The 21,975-nt window shown below is 47.0% G+C and overlaps 9 protein-coding genes and 1 non-coding gene across 12 annotated transcripts in view; 6 read left to right on the top strand and 4 right to left on the bottom strand.

Annotated features, from left to right (window-relative positions):
- Positions 1-138: 138 nt before the first annotated feature.
- Positions 139-1,074, top strand: FOXG_10868 (uncharacterized protein). Its single transcript, XM_018390342.1, has one exon. The coding sequence runs from the start codon at positions 309-311 to the stop codon at positions 1,002-1,004; it is 696 nt and encodes a 231-aa protein (XP_018248782.1). The 5' UTR covers positions 139-308; the 3' UTR covers positions 1,005-1,074.
- A 296-nt stretch (positions 1,075-1,370) lies between these two features.
- On the top strand, positions 1,371-2,890 carry FOXG_10867 (uncharacterized protein). 2 transcript variants are annotated; one of them, XM_018390341.1, is made up of 3 exons: positions 1,371-1,536; positions 1,619-1,994; positions 2,054-2,890. In XM_018390341.1, exons 2-3 carry the CDS (start codon positions 1,678-1,680, stop codon positions 2,628-2,630), a joined length of 894 nt encoding a protein of 297 aa, XP_018248781.1. In that variant the 5' UTR covers positions 1,371-1,536; positions 1,619-1,677; the 3' UTR covers positions 2,631-2,890. The 2 variants fall into 2 exon arrangements, with proteins under 2 accessions (XP_018248781.1, XP_018248780.1); XM_018390340.1 differs by having other exon boundaries at positions 1,371-1,994.
- Positions 2,891-3,600: 710 nt separating this feature from the next.
- On the top strand, positions 3,601-6,812 carry FOXG_10866 (uncharacterized protein; the record flags this gene model as incomplete). Its single annotated transcript, XM_018390339.1, has 7 exons — positions 3,601-3,988; positions 4,063-4,141; positions 4,248-4,586; positions 4,922-4,925; positions 5,160-5,244; positions 5,374-6,675; positions 6,787-6,812. The coding sequence occupies 7 exons, from the start codon at positions 3,601-3,603 to the stop codon at positions 6,810-6,812; spliced, it is 2,223 nt and encodes a 740-aa protein (XP_018248779.1).
- Positions 6,813-6,992: 180 nt separating this feature from the next.
- FOXG_10865 (uncharacterized protein) lies at positions 6,993-8,186 on the bottom strand. The gene is made up of 2 exons (XM_018390338.1): positions 8,071-8,186; positions 6,993-8,012 (listed from the first exon to the last, which is right to left on the bottom strand). Exon 2 carries the CDS (start codon positions 8,003-8,005, stop codon positions 7,106-7,108), a length of 900 nt encoding a protein of 299 aa, XP_018248778.1. The 5' UTR covers positions 8,006-8,012; positions 8,071-8,186; the 3' UTR covers positions 6,993-7,105.
- A 533-nt stretch (positions 8,187-8,719) lies between these two features.
- FOXG_10864 (uncharacterized protein) lies at positions 8,720-9,454 on the bottom strand (the record flags this gene model as incomplete). The annotated part of the gene is made up of 3 exons (XM_018390337.1): positions 8,720-8,760; positions 9,074-9,361; positions 9,415-9,454. 3 exons carry the CDS (start codon positions 9,452-9,454, stop codon positions 8,720-8,722), a joined length of 369 nt encoding a protein of 122 aa, XP_018248777.1.
- Positions 9,455-12,102: 2,648 nt separating this feature from the next.
- On the top strand, positions 12,103-13,849 carry FOXG_10863 (uncharacterized protein). 2 transcript variants are annotated; one of them, XM_018390335.1, is made up of 4 exons: positions 12,103-12,359; positions 12,467-12,793; positions 12,880-13,475; positions 13,546-13,849. In XM_018390335.1, exons 1-4 carry the CDS (start codon positions 12,221-12,223, stop codon positions 13,666-13,668), a joined length of 1,185 nt encoding a protein of 394 aa, XP_018248775.1. In that variant the 5' UTR covers positions 12,103-12,220; the 3' UTR covers positions 13,669-13,849. The 2 variants fall into 2 exon arrangements, with proteins under 2 accessions (XP_018248775.1, XP_018248776.1); XM_018390336.1 differs by having other exon boundaries at positions 12,103-12,793.
- Positions 13,850-13,934: 85 nt separating this feature from the next.
- FOXG_10862 (uncharacterized protein) lies at positions 13,935-15,663 on the bottom strand. The gene has a single exon (XM_018390334.1). It carries the CDS (start codon positions 15,356-15,358, stop codon positions 14,012-14,014), a length of 1,347 nt encoding a protein of 448 aa, XP_018248774.1. The 5' UTR covers positions 15,359-15,663; the 3' UTR covers positions 13,935-14,011.
- Positions 15,664-15,994: 331 nt separating this feature from the next.
- On the top strand, positions 15,995-16,077 carry FOXG_20395. The gene has a single exon. It is a non-coding gene; the product is annotated as a tRNA-Thr (tRNA).
- FOXG_10861 (uncharacterized protein) lies at positions 16,073-18,388 on the bottom strand. The gene is made up of 4 exons (XM_018390333.1): positions 17,402-18,388; positions 16,876-17,320; positions 16,597-16,798; positions 16,073-16,541 (listed from the first exon to the last, which is right to left on the bottom strand). Exons 1-4 carry the CDS (start codon positions 18,028-18,030, stop codon positions 16,252-16,254), a joined length of 1,566 nt encoding a protein of 521 aa, XP_018248773.1. The 5' UTR covers positions 18,031-18,388; the 3' UTR covers positions 16,073-16,251.
- Positions 18,389-18,713: 325 nt separating this feature from the next.
- The window catches only part of FOXG_10860 (uncharacterized protein), a gene marked incomplete at both ends in the record, with an annotated part of 4,697 nt that continues 1,435 nt past the window's right edge, over positions 18,714-21,975 (top strand). The window contains 2 exons of the mRNA XM_018390332.1: positions 18,714-18,929; positions 19,010-21,954. Of these exons, the coding sequence (XP_018248772.1) occupies positions 18,714-18,929; positions 19,010-21,954 (3,161 nt within the window). The remainder of the gene's footprint in view (positions 18,930-19,009; positions 21,955-21,975) is intronic.

The following is a 21,975-nucleotide window of genomic DNA, read 5'->3' as shown; positions in this document are numbered from 1 at the left end:
TACCAGCAATTAGTTGTTCGGGTCCGCGGATCCGTCACGATTCGGAGCCTCAACTCAGCGAGCGGTTAATTATCGGGCTATGAAGAGGACGAATCATATCCTTGAATCTCGACCCGGGTCCGGTCCGGTCCGGTCCGTGGATACTGGACATCTCGGATCCGTCCTAGAGATTTTATTATTGGATTCGGTATTTATAACAATGCTTAGAGTCTTAAGAAGTTCGATATTCCAGAAACTACTGCAACCTTCTTTCACTTCAATCCCAAAGCCAAGATATCTTGCTATCAAGTCACATCATAGCCAACACCATGCCCGACATTGACTTCAGTGCTCTGGCGGCTGCTGCCGATTTCGACAACTTCCGCCAGGCTCCGATTTTGGATTCTCTCGCCAACAGCGCTCTACTCTCTCCCAACCCCAAGTTGGAACAAGCCCTAGCCAACTCAGCAGCCAAGGGCCTCCCTCCCATCAGCGTCACCCCAATGTCTGGCCAGAATTTAACTATCCTTACTCAACTCATGGGCGCCAAGTCGGTGCTAGAAATCGGCACACTTGGTGGCTACTCAGCTATCTGTTTTGCTCAAGGCGGTGCCAAAGTGACGAGCATTGAGATCGATCCGAAGCACCGCGATGTCGCACTTGAGAATGTTGAAGGCCTTGATGTTGACGTTTTACTTGGAGCTGCCCTCGATGTCCTACCCAAGCTGGCCGAGGAGAAACGGCAGTTTGATCTGGTGTTTATTGATGCTGAATTTGAGGACCACGTTGAGCATTTTGACTGGGCTGTCAAATTGACTCGGCCTGGAGGATGTGTTTTCTTCGACGATGTGGTGCCGGCGATGTTCAAGAATGGCGAGGTAAAACCAGGAGCGGATTCTATCTTGACGCATATTGGAAAGGACCACAGAGTCAAGGCTGCACTGATGCCCAATGTGGCGTGTCACCCCATGTTGCCCACGCCCATCTTTAATGGCTTTGTATTGGCTCTAGTCAAAGAGCACTGACAAAGATGACGATGAAGCTCGCTGCGACAAGTACCATGGTTGACGTTGCAATATATACTCTTACCGCTCCTCTAAAATTTTGTCTTCTCTTTGGAATATGTAATAATGCTTTAAGGCTAGACGTGACATTCTGACTAGCGTTAGCTATCCACCACGTTAATCAGACCATTCTAGTCCTAAAGTCTCCTATAATTATTCCTGGTATGTGGGTTCATTATAGCGAGTACTTAGGCCTCGAGCGAGGCCGAGAATATGCCTAGCCGCCTTAAGCCTTACCCTTTTCAGCGTTCTCGTCATCAGTGATCCAAGCCACATTCCTTCGGAAGGCATTTTACAAGACAATGTTGCTTTTCACAGCCCTAAACCGGACACTTCAGACCTTCATATAAACTGTGACCGGTCCAGAAAAATGTCAAACGATATGCTGATGCTCAATTCACCTTGTGCAATCACCCTTTACAACTTGCAGGCTCGATTGCTAGCCCTGTGTTCGAGCCGGGTTATGCGACCTTTATAAAAGCTGTGACCTCAGGTACCTCGGAAAAGCTTTTCTCCTACTGCCCGAGTCTGCCTTGCCGAATTCCGGTCAGCTCATAAGCGCTATAAATAAGCAGCACCAATACGAAAATAACTCTCGCAACACCTCACCTGATCCATTTCAAGGCGGCAAACCATGGCCTCCAACCTCTATCCTCATAGAGGCTTCATGCTGGATACAGGCCGAAAGTTCTTCCCTGTCAAAGCCATTCTTCACCTGTTGACCTTGCTTCACCAATACAACTTCAATGTCTTTCATTGGCATATATACGATGCGGAAAGCTTTCCTCTGCTTTGGCCGGCGGGCGAGGGCTTGACGAATGCAAGTGTCAAGTACAGTCAGACTCATACATACTATACGCCCAGCGATATTCAGAACGTGATATCTTATGCCGAGAACCTGGGAATTCTTGTGTATCCAGAGACAGACATGCCTGGTCACAGTGATATCTGGTATGTCATACGATACCCCTGCTTCAGCGTTGCTGCATGATCTAACGGCATTCTACTAGGGGAATATGGAAAAAGGACCTGGTAGTAGGTAAGGCAAGCTTGAAAAAGCCGGACGCCCAGCTCGACATTAGGCAGAACAACAAACAAGTGTATGATTATATCCGCAGCTTGGTATCAACCGTTGATGGGTATTTTGGCTCACCTTACCATCACTTTGGCGGCGATGAAGTGGCATACATGTGGAACACCAAGGACGATAACAAATTATTCAATTCGTTCTTGAACTGGCTCAAGACTCTCACTCCAAAGAAGTCGGTCATCTTATGGGACGATCCTCTCACCGACTCGGAAAAGAGTATCACCCTATCAAAGGACTGGATCATTCAAACCTGGCATAAAGGGACCACTCAAAAGATACTCAAAAAGGGACACCGGGTTATCGTTTCTGAGTCCGACACATTCTATATCGGAAACGCAGATGCTGACAAGATATCCTCTTTTGTATTCCCAAAGGACTCCAAGGTCTTGGGATTCGAAGTGGCGTGGTTCACTTCACAGGATGATGATCCAAGTGATTTGGATCAAGATTGGATTATCGAACCCTTGAAAGCTGCATCTAAGATCCGGAGAAAGTAGGCAAGGAAAAGGCGCATAAACTTCAAAGGGCTGAACTGTACAAGCTAGATGAAGTGGCACTGAGTCCCAAATGGCTCAAAGTTTAACTATGATAATCAGAATCTCCAATCTTATCTATTTACAGTGGAGTAATTCCGTTCTTTACCAATGACTTTACACCATTTTCGTATCTTATTATAGCTGAGGAATAAATCGTCTTTTAAACAAAACCGGTGGTTTCTCTTTTATATCTTTAACTGGCGCTTTAAAAATCAGGTCCAGCATTATAACACGTTCTCCTTAAGGCGGCCGCCCCGAATAATAGGGACCGATCGCGCGGGTTGTGGCCCACTACCCGCGCGGTGACCATTTGTCTACTGCTATCGAGTGCTGCAGCGAGCCGAGATATCCACCAGGCCTTTATAACTATTACATGAGACTACCATTGGATTGTCTCGGTTGATATGCATATCTTGCCTAGTACTAGTATTCTTGCTCTCGTGCTGACTCCAACATCTTCTGAAATATACTCCTGAGAAGGATTATACATGCAGTTATCTTACCTCGTCTTGTCTTTTCTGGTCCCGAAAGGAAACACGTGTTAAGCCTGGTTGGGGTACCTCGACCGATAGGAGATCCGTGAGTTGTGGACTTTAGTAGTAGATGGATGGCAAAATGCCGGACCTAGACACGTTGGGAATAGGAACCGAATAGGCCAAACTTAATCGTCGAGTCGCGCGCGGGCTTTCTTAGTCACCTGCCTTATCGATTCATATGTCTCTGACTTTACTCAACGAACAAGGAGCGTTCTGGCCATGGTTCGGAACGATAATTGCACCGATACTATACTTTTCGTCGAGATGAGGCCGTACGGAGGCTCTCTTTGCAAGTTGGAAGCACGAATGGCTCTGTCGCCATGAGTATATATACACAGCTGAGGATCTGAGTTTGCGTATTTGATCATCACCATTCACAGCGTTCAAGTTTCACAATGCGTCTGCTATCGCTTCCTTTAACTCTCCTGCTCGCTGCGAACGCAGCGGCGTATGACAACCTCCTCCACTTCGGCCCGACAGCTCAGGTAGAGACGCGTTCTATCGACCAGATTTACAAAGCTGCTCTCAAAGAGGGCGGCGTCGTGACAGCCTGGTTCGGCGGCGATGAGAAGAACCAAGAAGACGCAGTCAAGAAGGCTTTTGAGACAGCCTTTCCTGGCATGAAGCTCAATCTCACCGTCGACCTATCTAAATATCTTGATGGCAACATCGACCAACAGCTCGCTAACAACAACGTCTATGTTGATACAGTCGCTCTGCAGACGACGCAAGACTTTCCACGATGGAAAGACGAGGGCGCGCTGCTTTACTATGCCCCTGCTGGTTTTGACAAGGATATATTCTGGCTTCAAGGATATTGATGCTACCTCTACGGATACACTGGTATTGCGTGGCAGCTTATCTGGAATGGCATAGGTGGAAGGGCAAAAAGGCGCCGGCAGATACAGCGGACTTCCTTGCGCCGGAGGTACAAGGGTAAACTTGCTTTGACATATCCTAATGACGACGATTCAATCCTGTTCCTGTTCGACCAAATGTAAGTGCCATCAATCAGCACATGAACGTAGACTAACATCGATAGCCTCAACAAGTACGGCGAGACTTGGTTCACCAAGCTTCTCCAGCAGAAGCCTCGCTGGGTGCGCGGAGCAGCCACCCCCCAGACACTTGTCCGCGACCCGAAGACACCTTACGCCGCAACCTTCACCTCAGCCATGGGCCTGACAACTGGCACCGGCTCTCTCAACGCTACATATCCCAAGAAGAGCAACTTCATCTCGTGGGCACAGCACACTGCTATTCTCAAGGACGCGCCGCACCCCGAGGGCGCTAAATTACTGCAGAACTTCTTACTCAGCAAGGACTTCCAGACGACCAACGGGTTCTGGCCTGTCAGAAGTGATGTCGCTCCGCCGGCCGGGTTTCCTCAGTTTATTAATGAACCGAACACCGATCCGCATGATTTCATGAAGTTCATGAGTGACCGGGAGAGGTTGAGAGGTTGAGATTCTGGTTCGAGAAGAGACTTGGTACTGCCCAGGGTCTCAGCCCACTGGATGATGACTTGTAGATGTTTGTGGAGGGGCTGTTGATTCATTTTATTATTCTTTTATTTATATAGTATTATTATGTGCTTCGTGAGATCTTCCTTCAATTAAATTCGTCCTCGCAGCATTTGCATGGCAGGACACAATCCACGAGTACGACATCACATTTATAAAAACGTTCTCACGTCGTATGCTAAAATATTCTTAGGAATGTACGTACTGGCCAGCCTCTTGCTTCTGGCCTGCAGCCGTTCAACCATCGGGCGAAGCTTCCTCTTGTGGCTGACAAGTGCTTGCATAACATCGTATCGGCTAAACTTCTGGGTGGAGAGCTGATGGCCAATCAAGAAAACCACAAAACTATGATGTCTTTGTTAGTTGAAAAGAAGCATTATAGAATAAATGAATTGTTCAAGGACTTGTCCAATCTGGCAAGACTCACGTAGGGTTGGGATAGGGTCGGCTTTCTCTCATACAGTCCTCCGCCAAAATCGACAGTCCGCGAGAACAAATGGACTGCGCTCATATGTGGTATGTTGCTGGTCTCTCCCAATTTTAAGCCCTCCGTCATTCATCATCTTTCACCGTCGCCTCGGTCTCTGAACTGTTCAACACTACAGATACCCTCTATCGTCATGCAACATAAGTAACATAATTTAGTCTCCTTATTCTCGTTCGTCTCTCCTCTCACATCTACCATGGTCGCGCCGGCACTCGCCTCTATCGGCGAAACTCTTCATATTGACTCATCTCTAGAACTCGCCCTCACCCTCTCCATCTTCGTAGCCGCCTACGCAGTCGGTCCACTCTTCTGGGGCCCAATCTCAGAGCTTCGAGGCCGAGTCATTGTCTTGCAAGTCTCCAACCTATGGTTCCTTTGCTTTAATCTCGGCTGTGCCCTGTCTCAGAACAAGAGCAGCATGATCGCCTTCCGTTTCTTGGCAGGCATTGGGGGTTCTGCTCCGTTGGTGGTGGGGAGTGGGACCATCTCGGACATGTTCCAGCCAGAAGAGCGAGGAAGGGCTATCTCTGTGTACTCTGTGGCTCCTCTGCTTGGACCGGCTCTTGGACCTATAGGAGGAGGGTGGATTGCAGAGAGAACAACCTGGCGTTGGGTGTTCTACTCCACGACTATCGCATGTGGCTTCGTCCAAGTCGCGGCTCTGCTTTTCCTGAAAGAAACATATGCGCCAATGATACTTGAGCGGAAGAAGAAGCATTTGATCAAAGAGACAGGGAACACGGAGCTATACACAGCATACGACCACCCAGATAGGACATTCTCAAGAACACTTGGAATTGCCTTAACTCGCCCATTCCGCCTTCTCTTCACCCAACCCATCGTCATGTTCCTCGCTGCCTACATGACCTACCTCTACGGAACCATGTACCTTGTCTTGAGTACCTTCTCGGGCCTATTCGAAAAGTTATATCACGAAGCCCCCGGCTACCAAGGGCTGAACTATATCTCCCTCGCACTAGGCCTCTTCATCGGCACACACATCTGCGCACGCTCCCAAGATCGCATCTACACAGCTCTCAAGCGTCAACGCTGCAAGGAAGGCCAGCCAGGACGCCCAGAGTTCCGCGTACCAATGATGGTCCCCGGCGCGATACTAATCCCTATCGGCTTGTTGATATACTCCTGGACAGCGGAGAGCAAAACACACTGGATCGGCCCCAACATTGGCGCATGCATCTACACCACAGGGCTTATCATGGGATACCAGTGTATACAGGGATACTTGGTTGGTTCATATGCGCAGTATGCTGCTTCAGCGGTGGCGGCCGCCACGGTGACGAGAAGCCTGGCGGGATTTGGGTTTCCTTTATTTGCGGCAGATATGTATGATAGTTTGGGGTATGGATGGGGAGGGACGTTACTTGCTGGAGTAGCGATTCTGCTGGGGTGGCCGGCGCCTGTGACATTGTGGTTATATGGGGCCAAGATGAGGGCGAAGAGTAAGTTTGCGAGGTGATTAAGTACATAGAGTGTGTGTAAGCCAGTTCAATATGTCAGTAAGATAGATCAATGTAACCAATTAAGATAATAAGACAATTATTAAAAAGTAGGACTTAGGGAAGGTTTATGTAATTAGGTAATTAACAATATAATATATATAATAAGGCCAGGTATAATATAAGGACCTATTAAGTAGTATTTAAGGCATCTAGGGAAGAGTATAATAAGTAACTTTATTTAATTAGATAGTTTATAATAGTTTTAAATTAATTACTCGTTAAAGGGTTTAGAAAAGTGCAGTATATACTTATATACGGCGCATGCTTATTTAACATATTATAGTATAATTCATATATAGCTAACAATTTTCCCATAAGCACTTTTACTTAGATAATAAACCTCAGGTCTGTCAAACTTCCAAAAGTCCCCCTACCCTCTTACCCAAATTGCAGCATACATATCTTCATCAGAACCCAATGTATACCCACTTACCAGTCGCAGCCGGTATCCTTTACCCGTCCATTCATCAAACTCATTTTGGTAGTTATCCGATGACATGCGATGTCTGGAAACCCAAGGGCCACTTGGTGATTTGTCCCAGATCGCAGCATAAAAATCTATGTTATTGACCACGTACCCATTTACATGGACAGTGCGATAACCCATGGCCACGTACTTATCAGAAAGCTTCTGATAATCAGAAGATGTCATGCCGTGGTGTGCAGCCCATGTGATATTAGTCGCCGACTTCTCCCACAGTGCTGCGTATCTGGCCTGATCCCCTTGCGCGTAGCCGCTGACATGCTTTAGTCGGTAGCCTTGCGAGAAAAAGGTATTAAACGCGTTTTGGTATTCAGACGAGGTCAAGTCGTGTCTAGCGACCCAAGCGGAGCCCCCAGACTTATCCCAGATGGCAGCGAATCGAGTATTTCCGGCGACAGGATATCCGTCGACAAGACGGAGGCGGACGCCCTTACTAACGAGAGCATCGAACTGGCCCTGATACTCGGTAGACGTCATGCCGTGCCTCGCAACCCAATCCGATGTAGGGCTTTGGTCCCAAATCGCTGCAAAACGCGGGTTGCCGTTGATAGGATAGCCGCTAACATAGGTAAGGTGATACTTGTTATGAACCATCTTGTCGAAGGTGTCTTGGAAATTAGATGAATCCATTCGGTGTTTAGCTTGCCAAGGCACAGAATCTCGAGGATTGATAGAACGGTGTGCACCAGCGCCCTCGGATGTGATTGGTGTAGCTTCCGAGGGAGAGCCCATGACGACCATGAGGATAAATGCCCAGGTGGCAGCGCATCGGAAAGGAGTCATCATTGTAGTGCTCAGAATGGCATTAGAGATTAAATTCTGGGGAGTAATGGAGGGCTAGGAATAGATACCTGAGCTGTTCGATGACTAACCTGAATTAACTCTCTTGTCGAAGTCACTGTTTCGGTGGTGAAGGAAAAGAAACAATTTTAGCAAGACAACTTATAGATTCCAGTCTGAGAATTCGGAATACAGAAACAACGCAGAAACGAGTTTCCTCCATTGTGCATATTGTGAGCTTATTTATGCTGGAACTCCAGGCCCTGACTCAGGCTAGACAGGGTTACAGAGTCTGGCTATGTTTAGATGTAAAGGAATCAACTATGGATCGATAAGCGTAATTTTGGATTCTATTTCTACTCCAGGATACAAAGCGGGCGTTCTAGGATGTTTGAAGGCCAATTGTGTTTGCTAAAGGGGGCTGAGCATTGAGTCTAAGAATATCTGCGAATGGGATCTAGAAACAAACATGGGTGCAGCTGAACTCCGTACAATTTCGGAGAAAGATAACCTGTATATAGCCCATTCTAATTGTTTGCCGGGCTCTCGACTCATATTTAAGGAAACTATTATTTATAGCCTGACCCTAGCTGCTTTCAGTTAAATAAGGGATATCTCCGTATATTGTCGGACTAAGGACTTAGATGCTAGTAAAATATTCTATTAATATTACGGTTAATTATTATTTTAATTATATGCTATAAGAAAGTCCTTAGTTACTTAGGAGGGTGTTTTCCGGCTTACTAGGAGGTCTCGGGTTACTGTGCGTTTTAAGTGTATTATATGCTAAAGACTATATTAAGTAATAAGAAGATTGGTAATAAGTAACATTTGCGGCATACTATTCTTATCTCAATCTTGACTAGTTATGTGACTAACTCCATTGTAGGGAACATTCGAAACACAGACTGCGAAAGTAATATCTGGCATCCTGAGCTTGTTATTAACCAAATCCGAAGCACCCTCCACAAACGAAAGTCGAGCAACCATTGTTGCAAATCAAGAAAATGCCATCGCAATGCACATCAGCCGGCTTCGGAGAACAGGGGGGGCCACCACCGCCATTACACTCACAGAGTCTCTTCTTCCCAGAGACACAATAGCCACCGTCTCCCCAATCACTTCTCCCTGCCTCGTGCCATCCAGAAGGGCATGATTCTGGATCGCAGAACGGCGCTGTCCCACTCCAGAAAGCTGCGCAGCCAGGGTTGTCGATGCATTCGCAGTAAACCTTGTGTCCAGTTGCACAGCAATGCCCGTCACCGCAATCGTCGCTTCTCGTCTGGCGCATGCCTGTAGGGCACTCTCCATCGCAAAATGGTGCCGTGCCATACCAGCCGGGCGAACACGCCAGGACCCGGCCTAGAATGGTGTATCAGATTTTACCTTATGTGCAGACAAAGATTCCTGCTTACCAATGCCGAGAAGACTAAACAGCATGAAAAATTGCTGCATTATAGGAGCAAGGAAAGATTTACGGCTTAAGTCAGTATGGAAGATCTACAGGGAGGTTTTCTCATATTTATAACCTATACTATATTAATACGCACTATCTAGTCCTATTTTTGTTATAAATACTTATAATTAATAGGCCAAGAGTATTATATTTTACCTCTCTTTTAACTATAATTAGAGTAGCTTTAATACTAAATTATAAATATTAAGCTATTTAAAACTAGTTATATATTACTGGTTTCTTAATATAACCTTTAGCAAGGCTTAGGCTTTTTTAATCTATAATTAGATAATTATTTTTAAATATAAATATTTATAGTATCTATTAAAGAGCTAACACTGGGCTGGGGGATACCGACTTGGCAGCCTTATAATACTACCTCTGAAACAACTACATAAGGCCGCTCTTTTAGAGGTAAAGTATATAGAAGCCAGGGTAACCTGCTATTTAACAGATAGCCTCACTTATTTATATTATATATTAAACATAATTAGAAAGTGCCTCTTACTAGATACCTACCAGATATAAAGTAACCAAGGCTATATTTATATATAGGTTATACTTTTATATATTAACTACTCCCTCCCTTATTAACAGACTTTAAATATAAATATAATTTATTTTGTTATACTATTTATATCATTTTAGCTGGTCTTCCGCAATTAATCGGCGTCTAGATCAAATTGGGAGTGCCTTTCGATCGCTGATCTGGGACATGCCTGACTACACTTGAGCTCCGATATCTTAAGGAGGAAACGTTACAATGATGCAGAGTTTCGTCGTCGCTGCATGTGCAATGAGAACACGCAGCGAAGTTGGACAACAATTGGCCAGATTTGCGCATGCGCCGGAAATACTCGAAAGTTCATAAGTCACCCGTATCTTTGTCTAGATTTGTGCGTGATGCTGTAGTACGATAAGGTTAGTGTGACCATCACTCACAAGCTTGAGTTCATCGAAAATTATCCAGGAATTCCCAATTTGCCCCAGATGCCTGGTTTTTATTATTCTAGACTACGAGCCATGATGTTATAAGATAACCTACTTTGGCTTATTTTTAGCTATCTTGAGGAACTGTGGGTTTTTCTTATTGCCCCTTCTACTGTGACGGTTAGGTCCAACTGTGTTGAGCTAGGCCGTGCTAGGTTTATTATTAGCAGATTGCGTAAGGCGTATTACTAAGCGTTATCGAGGTATCACGTCTCTTAATGGTAGATTCAATGCGTAGTAGGCTTAGATTAATATAAACAAGTTATATTAATAGTTGGCGAGCTAAGATCTATAAAAGTGCTAATAAATGTGTTCTATATACTAAGGGTAGCCGTATAGCTCAGTAGAGAGTGAATGTGATCCTAGTGTTGGATCTAATGGCATCGTAGGTGATCCATGGTGATCCATCCTTAGAGCGCAGTGATCTAAGTGATCCAGTAGGAGAGGATCATTACAGGGCAGGTAATCAGTGTAATTAGAGGAAAATATGGGAGCCACGTGACATAGGCGCGGGGATTATAACATATATTTAAAGCTATGTTTTATAAAAGTAATATTTAAAAAAGTTTTAAAGAAGTTAAATTTACTTTTTTTTAACTTAGAAAATATAATTTTAAAGCTTAATATCTTATTATAAACTTTAATACGTGCTAAGGAGGCTATTAACCTATTAAGCTTTTAGATATTAAAGACCTTAAAGATTATAAATAAGGCCTAATCTTGATTTAGATACCTTAAAAGGCAAACTAAAAGATATATAAGTAGCTCCTTTAAGTTAATATTTAAAGCTATAAAGTTAAATATTAAAATAATAAAGGTAATTATACATAAGGTGATTTTATTAAACAGTAAGTTTTAAAACCTTTAATATATAAATAAGATATTAAGCTAGTATTAAATAATAAAAAGTATTATATTAAAGAAAAAAGAGGTCATAAAATATAAAAAGTATCATAAATAATTAATTAAATAGATATTAATATATAAGATAACGCCTTGTTTATATACACTCTCACGTACTGTGAGCACCTGCCCGAATTCATTGAATAGTCTTAATAGCCGCTTGTAACTTGGTAGCTTGCTCTAATCTATTAATTTTGAGACAGACGCTCGCTACTCACGACCGACTCGGGATCTCAGAAACCGTCTCTGAGCAACCCTATCCTGATCCGTCGGCATAGATCTAACAGATGACGTAAAGTGAGAGATAAGACCAGGTTTCAGCTACCTACAACCGATTTCTATTTAGGAATGTGGCAGTTAAAGGAACATGCTCCCGCACGGCGCGAAAACAATGCATAAGTACGATAAATCCTCCAAGCAGTGGAGAACCCTTGTACGCCACAGTGTTCATACTGCTTCCTTTTTGCAGTTTTTGGCTGGTTATACGGCTGAAGGGACGTCACAAGTGGAGATACTGCAAGGGTATCTTGATTTGTATGGTGTCATTACCCTGCATTTTCCTGGCCAAAGTAACATCTCGCACTGGCCTCGGCTCCTACAGTGGCCAATCTGCGGCTAAGGAACTTTTGGACGAGGCACGGCCCGTGCATTAGTGTTGGCGCGTCGGCTTGTCAGCCATGCAGTAAGCAGCGAGCCGTTCTTGGTGAGGCAATCATAAGTACCTGATCTTGTATCTGGATTGGAAGCCGTAAGCAGTTCAGCTAGGTTCAAATTGAGAGTAAAGTCGCTGGGCGAAAGTGGTGACTCGGCAATCAGTCTAGGCCGACGAATTCTATACCTACAAATTGACGACTAACATAGTCGACATCAACATGTCGGTTCTTGGATCACAGTCAGGTCTTTCCGAACAAACGTTATCGGATGCAGATGACAGCAATGTCCCAATGCAGCTTCTGACGGAGACTATAGATAGACGAAAAGCACAGAACCGCATCGCCCAAAGAAAGCATAGTCAGTCCCCTCCAATTTTTCCGAGTCAACCTTACAGCATCGCTCTCATCCGTCCATGTTCTCGTCAATCCACGTATGAATAAAATGATTGAGTAATAAAAAAATAGGACAAAAGCTCAAGAAACGTATCGAGGAACTGGAGTTGCAACTGGAGTACGCGAATTTCAACTACCGACCAATCGTTCAAAAAATAACACCTCACCCTACACCAATGGCAGTACCGTCGTATTCGAATTCAACGGAGGAACACATATTACCTCATCTCGACCACATCGAGAATCTCTTTACAAAGTCTAACGGTCAGTTGGGAGGCTTTTGGAATGCCCAAGAACATAGCTCGTTGTCTGAGGTCTCGCCTCCACTTGGCTACATCACAACGCCTTTACCCGCCGCAGCCATCTCACCATTGCAAATTCGGAACCTGACAGGCGATAGTGAGTTGCATAGTCTATAAATTCTGATGGTGTTCGTTTTCTGTGAAGGCTGGGCAATCGCTAATGTTCGCGGCTTCTGCTTCCAGCCTTGGCTCAAGATAGTTCCGTTAACAGAGGTTTCACCTACACCTCAGCTCGCCGTGGTATAGAACCACCGACACCTTCTCTCTTGATGACACCAACTACCGAAATTAACGAGATTCTCGCGGTTCCTGATGTGAGTCGCAGGTCTTCGTTGCACCCGATGAGTGACGCGGCAGAACTTGATGACCCAGCTACTCCTCCTTGCTCATGGAACATGGAGCGCAAAATCGCCTACATTGTCGATTGCGCTAAGACGCTCGGATTTCGCGACTTCGACTCAGTCGTAACGACCTATTACACCAGCCCATTTGAAGTTGTATCCCGAGCTCATGATATGCAGAGAGTTAGCAGGATTCGTGGCCTCGGTTCTGTCCTTCGGACCATTGATGTCAGCGCCGAGGCCTGGCCACATCACGAGAGCCAAATCTATCAAGCCGAGATCTTTAAAGCCGCCGAGCACCTTTACAGGGCTGAGTTTCAGAGAGCCATTGACAGCGGAGCGCTGATGGTTCTAGAAGAGCGTCAGCGGCTGAAGGAGGATGAAATGAATAGGCCGGCGGTTAAGCTTACGTCTCATAAGAGTGAACTCTTGTCACAGGTGAGTCCACGCTTTGATTCCAGAGTCTAAAGAAGAATTACAGCTAATGAAATTGTTAATCGGAATTCAGCTTCCAAACCTTTGGACGTTCCTATTGGAGCTTTCGGAATGCAACCCTCCAACATCCTTTAACGCGCTCCTACATTACTATTTATCCTATCAGAAAGACGTAGCTGCCGACCAAAGGATATAATGAATCCGGTATCTGAGAGTGAACATCACCTATTTGATCCTTGTCTATAGATCTTGTACATAAAAGACTGTCACTGGCGCCTGGGTTATTGACTGATATTTAAAGCTTATGATATGTCCACGAGATACATCAAGCCACCAAAATAAATATTACAAAATTCACGCAAATCAAAAATAGACACTAGAGTTTACTGATATTTATATTTATATTTAAAGTTAATGAAAGCTCTACCAAAGACTATCCTTCTGCTTGTGCTTCTGAAGCAGGCAGTGATCATGTATACTCGGTTTGCTCCTCCCCGTCATACAGTATGACAACAGAACAAGATAGTGTAGCTACCATCTTAGACCTTCATGCCATCCCCATTAGCAAGATGTGCGGCGCAGATACCGTGGCGAGCAGTCATACCCTCGTCGGCAGCCTTCGCAGCGCAAATTCCATGCTTGGCCTTAATGCCATCTTCAGCAGTGCGGGCAGCGCAAATGCCGTGGTGAGCCTTGACACCGTCTTCAATAGACTTGGCAGCACAGATACCGTGGTAGGCCTTCATACCTTCTGCAGCTTTTGCAGCGCAGATGCCATGACGAGCAGTCATTCCTTCGTCAGCGGCCTTAGCGGCGCAAATACCGTGGCGAGCGTTGATGCCATCCTCGGAAGCTTTAGCAGCACAGATGCCGTGGCGTGCCGTGAAACCATCGTCGGCCTTTGCTGCGCAGATACCATGGTGAGCCTTCAAACCATCCTCAGCAGATTTGGCAGCACAGATACCATGACGAGAGTTAACACCATCACTGGCCTTTGCTGCGCAAATACCGTGACGAGCCTCGAAGCCGTTCTCAGCTTTAGCTGCACAGATACCGTGTAGTGCTTTGACGCCGTCGTTCATCTTGGCTGCGCAGATACCATGGCGAGCGGTAACCCCATCATCGGCAGCCTTTACGGCACAGATTCCATGTCGAGCCTCGACTCCACTCTCCGCTTTGGCCGCACAGATTCCATGGCGAGCTGTGACACCATCATCGACACCCATTGCAGCGCAGATGCCATGGTGAGCAACAACGTCCTCGCCCTCCTTCTTGCTGAAAGTCCAGGCGGCTTGGAATGCGTCGAAGCCCTGTGGACCAATAACCTTGGAGCCGATAAGACCTGTAGAAGGAATGACGATGCTGCTGCGGCCATATGTCACCTCCATGGTCTCGTTATCAGGGTCGCCGGCTTCATACAGGCTAACGCCCAGAACCTCATCGAGGCCTGTCTCTTGCAGCACGCCGATAAGCTCTTTGACAAAGGCCGCTGGGAAGACGGGCCGGTCGACGTTTGAGAGATCACGCTGTGGCACGAACTTGAACTCCGTGGGCTTAAGCTCGCCATCGAAGACGCGCCAGGTGTGAGGGAGGACTGAACCGCCAGTCACGACTTCGTCATCACCTACAACCCAGGGTGATGAGACTGGGCCAAGCTCGATGATCTTCTCGTTGGGGGCAACGTCGTAGTGTCGGTGGAGAAGACCAACGCCGAATACTTTGTCGACGCCGTGCTTCATGAAGACATCTCTGATGCAGGACTTCATGTGATCCAGGCCATTGAGCTCCTGGAGTCGCTGGGCGGCCACGTCGACGTCAGTCATGGCATCAACGGCGCGGTGGTCGTATGACGCGGGAGTGTAAGTCTGGACTGCTGCAGCTGCCATGTTGTAAATGAGAATTGAGAAATTGTAGTGTGTCTTGTTCAAGAAGAGAGAAGCTTGAGAGATTGAATGTTGTTTGAGTTGCTAAGGTGCTTGGTCCTTTCTATCGTCTTTATAGTTGCGTCCATACTGCCTCTTGACTCAACCATGTAGGTGCCCTCGTGTTGGACAGTTCAGTAGATGAAGATCATTTCTGGACATGGTGATACAGGCTGGATGCTGCACAGTCATCTTACGCACTCACGCAGCTGCTGTAATCAGGGTTCATGTTTTGGACCGACGGGATAGCATTTGGAAAAACCATGTGTAGTTCGGTCGTTGAAACAGGCCGTGACTAAGATGACTACAGCGCTGAGATGGAGAGAAAATTATTGCTAAATCTGGTGTCAATCATTTCCAGATTTGGGCATGTTATCTTGGCGGGGAGACGGGTTGCCACCAGGATCTGCGTGATAGGTAACCGAGGTTACATTCTGCGCCAAAGTGTAATGCTTCCCCGTATTCCAGAGCGGCTAGTCCATTTCCTCGTGACAGCCTGGACGTCCAAGTCCGCGAAGCGATGATGCTGGTCTCCCCAACTGCACAAATGGAGTCGCTCAATGATTCACGTTGTCGTGCCGAGCATGTCAATCCCTTCAAGCCCCGTTGGCTCAGTGGTAAAGCGTATCACTAGTAATAGACACGACATGATAAGATCACTGGTTCGATTCCAGTACGGGGCAAACGGCATTGTTTTTGCTGAGGCGAGCTAGGAACGACTTGATTGTTTTTTTATGTATTGACTTGACATATCTTCCTAGGATATCTATTTATTGTAGCTCCAAAAATCCGCCATTTAGTCAATCGTGTAAAATACACGCTTAGCAGCCTCACGAGGATAAAGACCAAATTCGACGCTACACTTCAGTCGGGCAAGACTCCGTAGACATGCCACTAACAAGCAGCACCGCAGCAAGGGCATAGAGAACCGAAGCAACAAAGAACGGCAGGCTCACAGCCATACCCCCAATGTCTAAGCCGACTGAGAACGACAGTCCGAGGAGTGGCGAGGCGCCAATGGTTGAGATACCCTCGAACACGGCGATTGCAGTGAACAAGAGTGACAGATGATCTGGATGTACCATGGTTGTGAGGAGAGATCGCAACGCGGACGAAAAGCCATTGCCAAGCGTGTATCCAAAGAAGGCTATTGATCAGTTAGTTTCCCAGAATGTGACTGATCTCGCTGACACTGTACATACCGATTATGAACGCCGGAACAGCAGTGGCGAGGCCCATGCAGAGTGAACCAACAACAAGGAAGAGAATTGACACTCGAGTCAGTGCGAGATTTGCAGCAGAAGATGTCTTCATTCTGTTGATGAGCCAAACATTGACTTGCGGTAGGACCACAGCAAAGAGCAGAATCTGGCCTGCGGCTTGGATCGAGAGCAAGAACGCCGTCTAAAACACAGTATTAGTGATCGCAGGAGAGGAAAAGGGAGACATTTGCTGGCTTCCTAGTCATGAAGAATACGCACCTTGGCCAGCGGCCATCCAAATCTCACAGACATGTATTGCAAGATCAGTTCTAGCATGGGTCGAGCCATCTTTGCAACAACCAGCGCTAGGAGGCCGACTAGGAGACTCTTATGACTGCCTAAAGTATGAACACCGTGTCGGATGTTGTCCGAAAGATGTGATAGAGTCCGTAGAATCTTGACCTTTGACGAATTTTGATTAGTTGTTTCGTCATTGGCTGATTGGTTCTCGTCTCCCTCCGTGCCCTCTACGTCGCTTGGGACGTTGTCAGAAGACCTTGTGTTGGGTATAAAGCCCAAAACCACGAATGCTAGAGCTTCAAGTGGGACGGCTGTGAGGAAAGCAAAATGCGGTCCTAATGCCTTCATGAGAACTGCACCGAGTGGTGGCGCAATTAGCTCAGTTATGAGAAGGACAACTTGTACCCAGAAAAAAGCCCGTGTCCTATGAGATGGAGATCAGTGACTAGTTCAGAGAAACCCAAGAATGCTGTTCTTTGAGCAGAAGAGAGGGTTGTGTACATACCGTGATGCTTCCGGAATAGCAGCCGCAATGATGGCCATGATCATGGGACTGATGACGGTAGATCCGCCTCCCAGCACCAAGAAAGCCGGTGCAGCATAGACAGCACGGACAGGAAATATTTGATGAAAGTAGAGTACAGTAAAAGCCCAAATGTCTCTCAGGACAAAGCCCAATAAACTAAGGCCCGTGACCAAGCGACGGCCCTTACTATCGGCCAGGACGCCATAGGGAATAGCGAGTATGAGACCTGGGATACCCTCAATCATGCCGAGAATACCTCTCATCTTAGCAAGAGCGCTTTGAATCTCATGAACCTTGCAAAGATGCTCGGGAACGGAGCCATCGTGGCCGATGATGCTTGGGTCAGTGGAAGCGTAGTAGTCGCGGCATAGACCAAGCTCAAGCATGCGCAGCTTTGGGACTTCGCTTAGGAAGTTGGGGACGTCGACGAGCAGGATGAAAAGACTGCAGACATACAGAGCTGACCACTGGGAAAAGTGACACCGGCATGCCGCCCGCCACTCATCGGCCCTGTTCTTTTTAGGAGGGCTTCTGTTTGGAACGTCGCAATTGAGGTTGGGCTGTAGGAGCGGTGTCGATTCGGTGACACAGTGCTGAACACTTTCCATCGTGTAGACCAGCTACAGAAATGTTGCCTTACAGAACAAAAGGTTGGCAGCAATTGGGGTACGATGGGTGCTGACTGTATGTAGAGATTCTCGTTTATCCAATGCTGGTTATCGGTAGGTAATGAACAGCTGAACGTGTTTCGCAAGGATAAGGCCAACATTAGGCGACGACCCGAAGCCGCGTTGGGACCAGAATCGCGCAGCTTGTAATGCATGTGACGTAGTATCTCGTATCCAGCTGCAATGCAATGCAAAAGCACAGTAATCTGAGTCAAAGCAAAACAAAACGCAGTTGTACAGTATTGTGTTGGTCGTCCTTGATTTTGACGGCGGGAAGGGAGAAGAGGTTGGCGATCCCTACTACTACAAGGAGGTTAGGGACTTTTGGCAGGATTTGGTGGCGTGTTTGCGGTGCCTTATCTGTCGCAGCAGGGAAGTGCAGTACAGTATGATACAGTGCAGTGTTGGGGCGAGCGGGGAAAACAGGGCACGGTGGACAAGCATTCAACCAACATGCAGATCCCCCATTCAGCTGTGCCGCACAATGCATGCAGTGTCAGTAGATAAAGAATGCACCCGTGATAAACCCCAATTTCCAGGGCGAGAATCCTTTTTTTACTTTCCCCGCAGACTTGGACTATCAGTATCAGTTCAGTGGTCATCACCACTGGCATGAATGTACCATGTCATCTGTCAGCCCTTGTCTTAACGATGACTCGCTGGGGCCTGCTGTGCGCGGTTGCAGAGGCAACTTTGACTTCACTGTTGTCTTTGAAGATGTCGTCTTTGTCATTGTACCAGCTATTGCTTTCATTTGCCTTGGATTTATCCGGATATCAAAACTTTGCCGTTGCCATCGCCCAATAGTCGGTCCCTCGGCAGTTCAGTGGACGAAGCTGGTATGTATCTCCACTCTGGTCAATGCATCATCGTGTGTGAGTATATGTCACTAACAGAGGCTTTCTTCATCGTGGTGTAGGCTCTTGCAATAGGCTTGACTGTCTTGCAGCTTGTTCTCATCATTCTTGGACGGAACTCTTCCCAGTTCGCTTCAGGACGTTCTTTAGCTGCTGCCTCCCTTGCTTTCATCGCAGCCCTGCTTCTTATCCCACTGTCATGGATTGAGCATTCAAGAGCCCCGCGACCTTCAACAGCCATCGCTGCCTACCTTTCCGTCACGTTATTATTTGATGTTGCTCGGACACGGACAGCATGGCTTCTCATTCCATCGGGGCTCAACCCTAACTATGCATATTTATTAACAGCAGCCACTGCCCTCAAAGCTATCATGGTTTTCTTGGAATCACGTCAGAAAGAGAAATGGCTCGGCTGGGATGTGAAGCAGCATAGCCCCGAGGAGACGAGTGGCATTTGGAATCTTGGCGTCTTCTTCTGGCTGAACACGTTGTTTATGAAAGGCTATCGTGTCATCCTGACGCTGGAGAGTTTGTATCCCCTCGACAAAGCCCTTACAGCTGAGACACATCAACATCTCGTTGAGCGAGTTCACAACAACCCCTACAAGGGCCAGAAATACGGTCTGGCACGACTATTGCTGCGGATCCTACTCCTCCAGTTATTACCACCGATTATTCCTCGTGCAGCGCTCCTCGCTGCCAGCATATGCCAACCGTTTCTCATCCACGCCCTCTTGCACTACCTACAGAGCGAAGACCAAGACCAGAATCATGGATATGGACTCATTGGCGCTACAGCTCTAACGTACGGGGCCATTGCATTCTCAACAGCATTATACTGGTACTTCCAAGAGCGTTTCGTCATCATGGTCCGTGGCATTCTAGTGCTCGCCGTGTACGAGAAGACTACAGAGCTTAGAATGCCCGCGGATGGTGATTCTAGCGCCCTCACATTAATGAGCACCGACGTGGAGCGCATCACAAGAGGTGTTCTTGACCTCCATGAATACTGGGCCAACACTATCCAGATTGCTCTGTCTTGCTGGCTCCTCCAACGAGAGCTTGGCGCTGCATTTGCTGCCTCCCTTGGTGTAGTCGCCGTCTCAACGCTCACGGCGTTTGGGATAGGTAAGCTTCTTGGACCACGTCAAAAAGAATGGATGGAAGCAATCGAAACGAGAGTTGGTGTCACTGCGGCTGCTATTGCGCAGATGAAGCTCGTCAAGATGTCTGGCATGACAAAGCCAATTCAATCTTACGTACAGAGACTGCGAGTGACAGAGATTGAGATCGGTGGGCGTTGGCGTATGCTCCTCGCTGCAGCAGCCACTGTCTCTCAGGTTCCCATGACCTTATCTCCCGTTATTACTTTTGCGGTGGCCACCAAGACGCTCAACACGACCTCGATATTCGTCTCCATCTCCTACCTTACCCTTCTCGCATCGCCTCTCATGATACTGTTTCAGAAAATTCCACAGTTTCTTGGGGCGCTAACTTGTCTTCAACGGATCCAGACGTATCTAGAGCGCGACCCAAGGTTTGAGTATCGCCATCTTGATAATGGCATGGTGTCAGCCGCATCTGTGACTTCGTCTTCTCCTTCTGTAGCTGGCATGAGCGGTATTGGATTTGAGGTGAAGACTTTAGAGAAGAAAGGAGCCCCTCACGTCGTGATCAAGAACGGCAGCTTTGGGTGGCACGAGAACGTTGCTGTTCTTAAGCATGTCAACATAACCATTCCATCGTCACGTCTCACAGCTGTCGTTGGTCCTGTTGCAAGCGGGAAATCCACCTTATGCAAAGCCATTCTCGGCGAGGTCCCCTTTTCGACAGGCTCAACGGTTGTTCCTCGTTCCAGAGTCGTTGGCTACTGTGATCAACAGCCGTTCTTAACAAATACCACCATCCGCAACAACATCATAGGTAGCAATCACTTTGACGACAAGCGATATACTTCCATTATAAACGCTACTATGCTCGACCAAGACCTCACGAATCTCCCCCAGGGCGATAGCACAATGATCGGAAGTAGTGGCATCGCCTTGAGCGGCGGACAGCGGCAACGAGTGGCAATTGCGAGGGCGCTATACCTTGTAGACGCCGACCTCCTGATCTTTGATGATGTACTCAGCGGCTTAGATGCCAGAACGACTGATCATGTTTTCCGACATGTCTTTGGACGAGATGGTCTGCTTCGTCGTCGTGGTGCCACTGTTATTCTGTGCACACATAACCTTCGGCACTTTCAAGCTGCGGGCCATGCCATCAGAATCAGCAGTACTGGAGATGTATTTGGAGAGAAGCCCACGGGTGAAGATACCCGTCCAAATTCTGCTCTAGGCTTCGATTCAGAGCCAGCTTCGACTGAAGCACTTGGAAGCACAGAAGAGCCAGCACCCTTCCACTCATCACCAACTGTAGCCATGACTGCAGAAGAAGCAGAGGCACGAAAATTGGGTGACACGAGCGTCTTTGGCTATTACATACGTACAATTGGCCTAACTCCCATTATCGCCTTCGTTTTCGCTTGTGTATGCAACGGCTTCCTCAACAACTTCCCACGCATATGGCTCACATTCTGGGCTGACGATGCGGCCCGGCCACAAAGAGGCTTGGTACAAATGCACGCTCAGGCCTACTACATCGGTATATACGCAATGCTTCAAATACTTGCTTTAGTATCATTCATGGCTGCTGTGGTTCTGGTTCTAGGCCCTTTCATTCGCCTTAGTGGCTCGGTACTGCACCAGAGGGCGTTGGAAACCGTCATAAACGCACCGTTGCAACTCTTGACAACATCAGACACTGGCACTATCACCAATTACTTCTCTCAAGATATAACTATTATTGATAATGAGCTTCCTATGGCTGTGGCTAATGTGGTGCTGGATATATTTGGTGTCATTGGTATGGGAGTGCTTATTGCGTCGTCATCACCTTGGCTAGGACTTACTTATCCGGCCATGATACTTATCTTATGGTTGATACAACGGTTTTACCTCCGAACGTCTCGACAGCTTCGGCTATC

The sequence above is a fragment of the Fusarium oxysporum genome, chromosome 1, assembly GCF_000149955.1.
Source record: "Fusarium oxysporum f. sp. lycopersici 4287 chromosome 1, whole genome shotgun sequence".
Taxonomy (NCBI): domain Eukaryota; kingdom Fungi; phylum Ascomycota; class Sordariomycetes; order Hypocreales; family Nectriaceae; genus Fusarium; species Fusarium oxysporum.
Note: the sequence above shows the minus strand (reverse complement) of the source record. Positions and strands in the feature narration are given on the sequence as shown.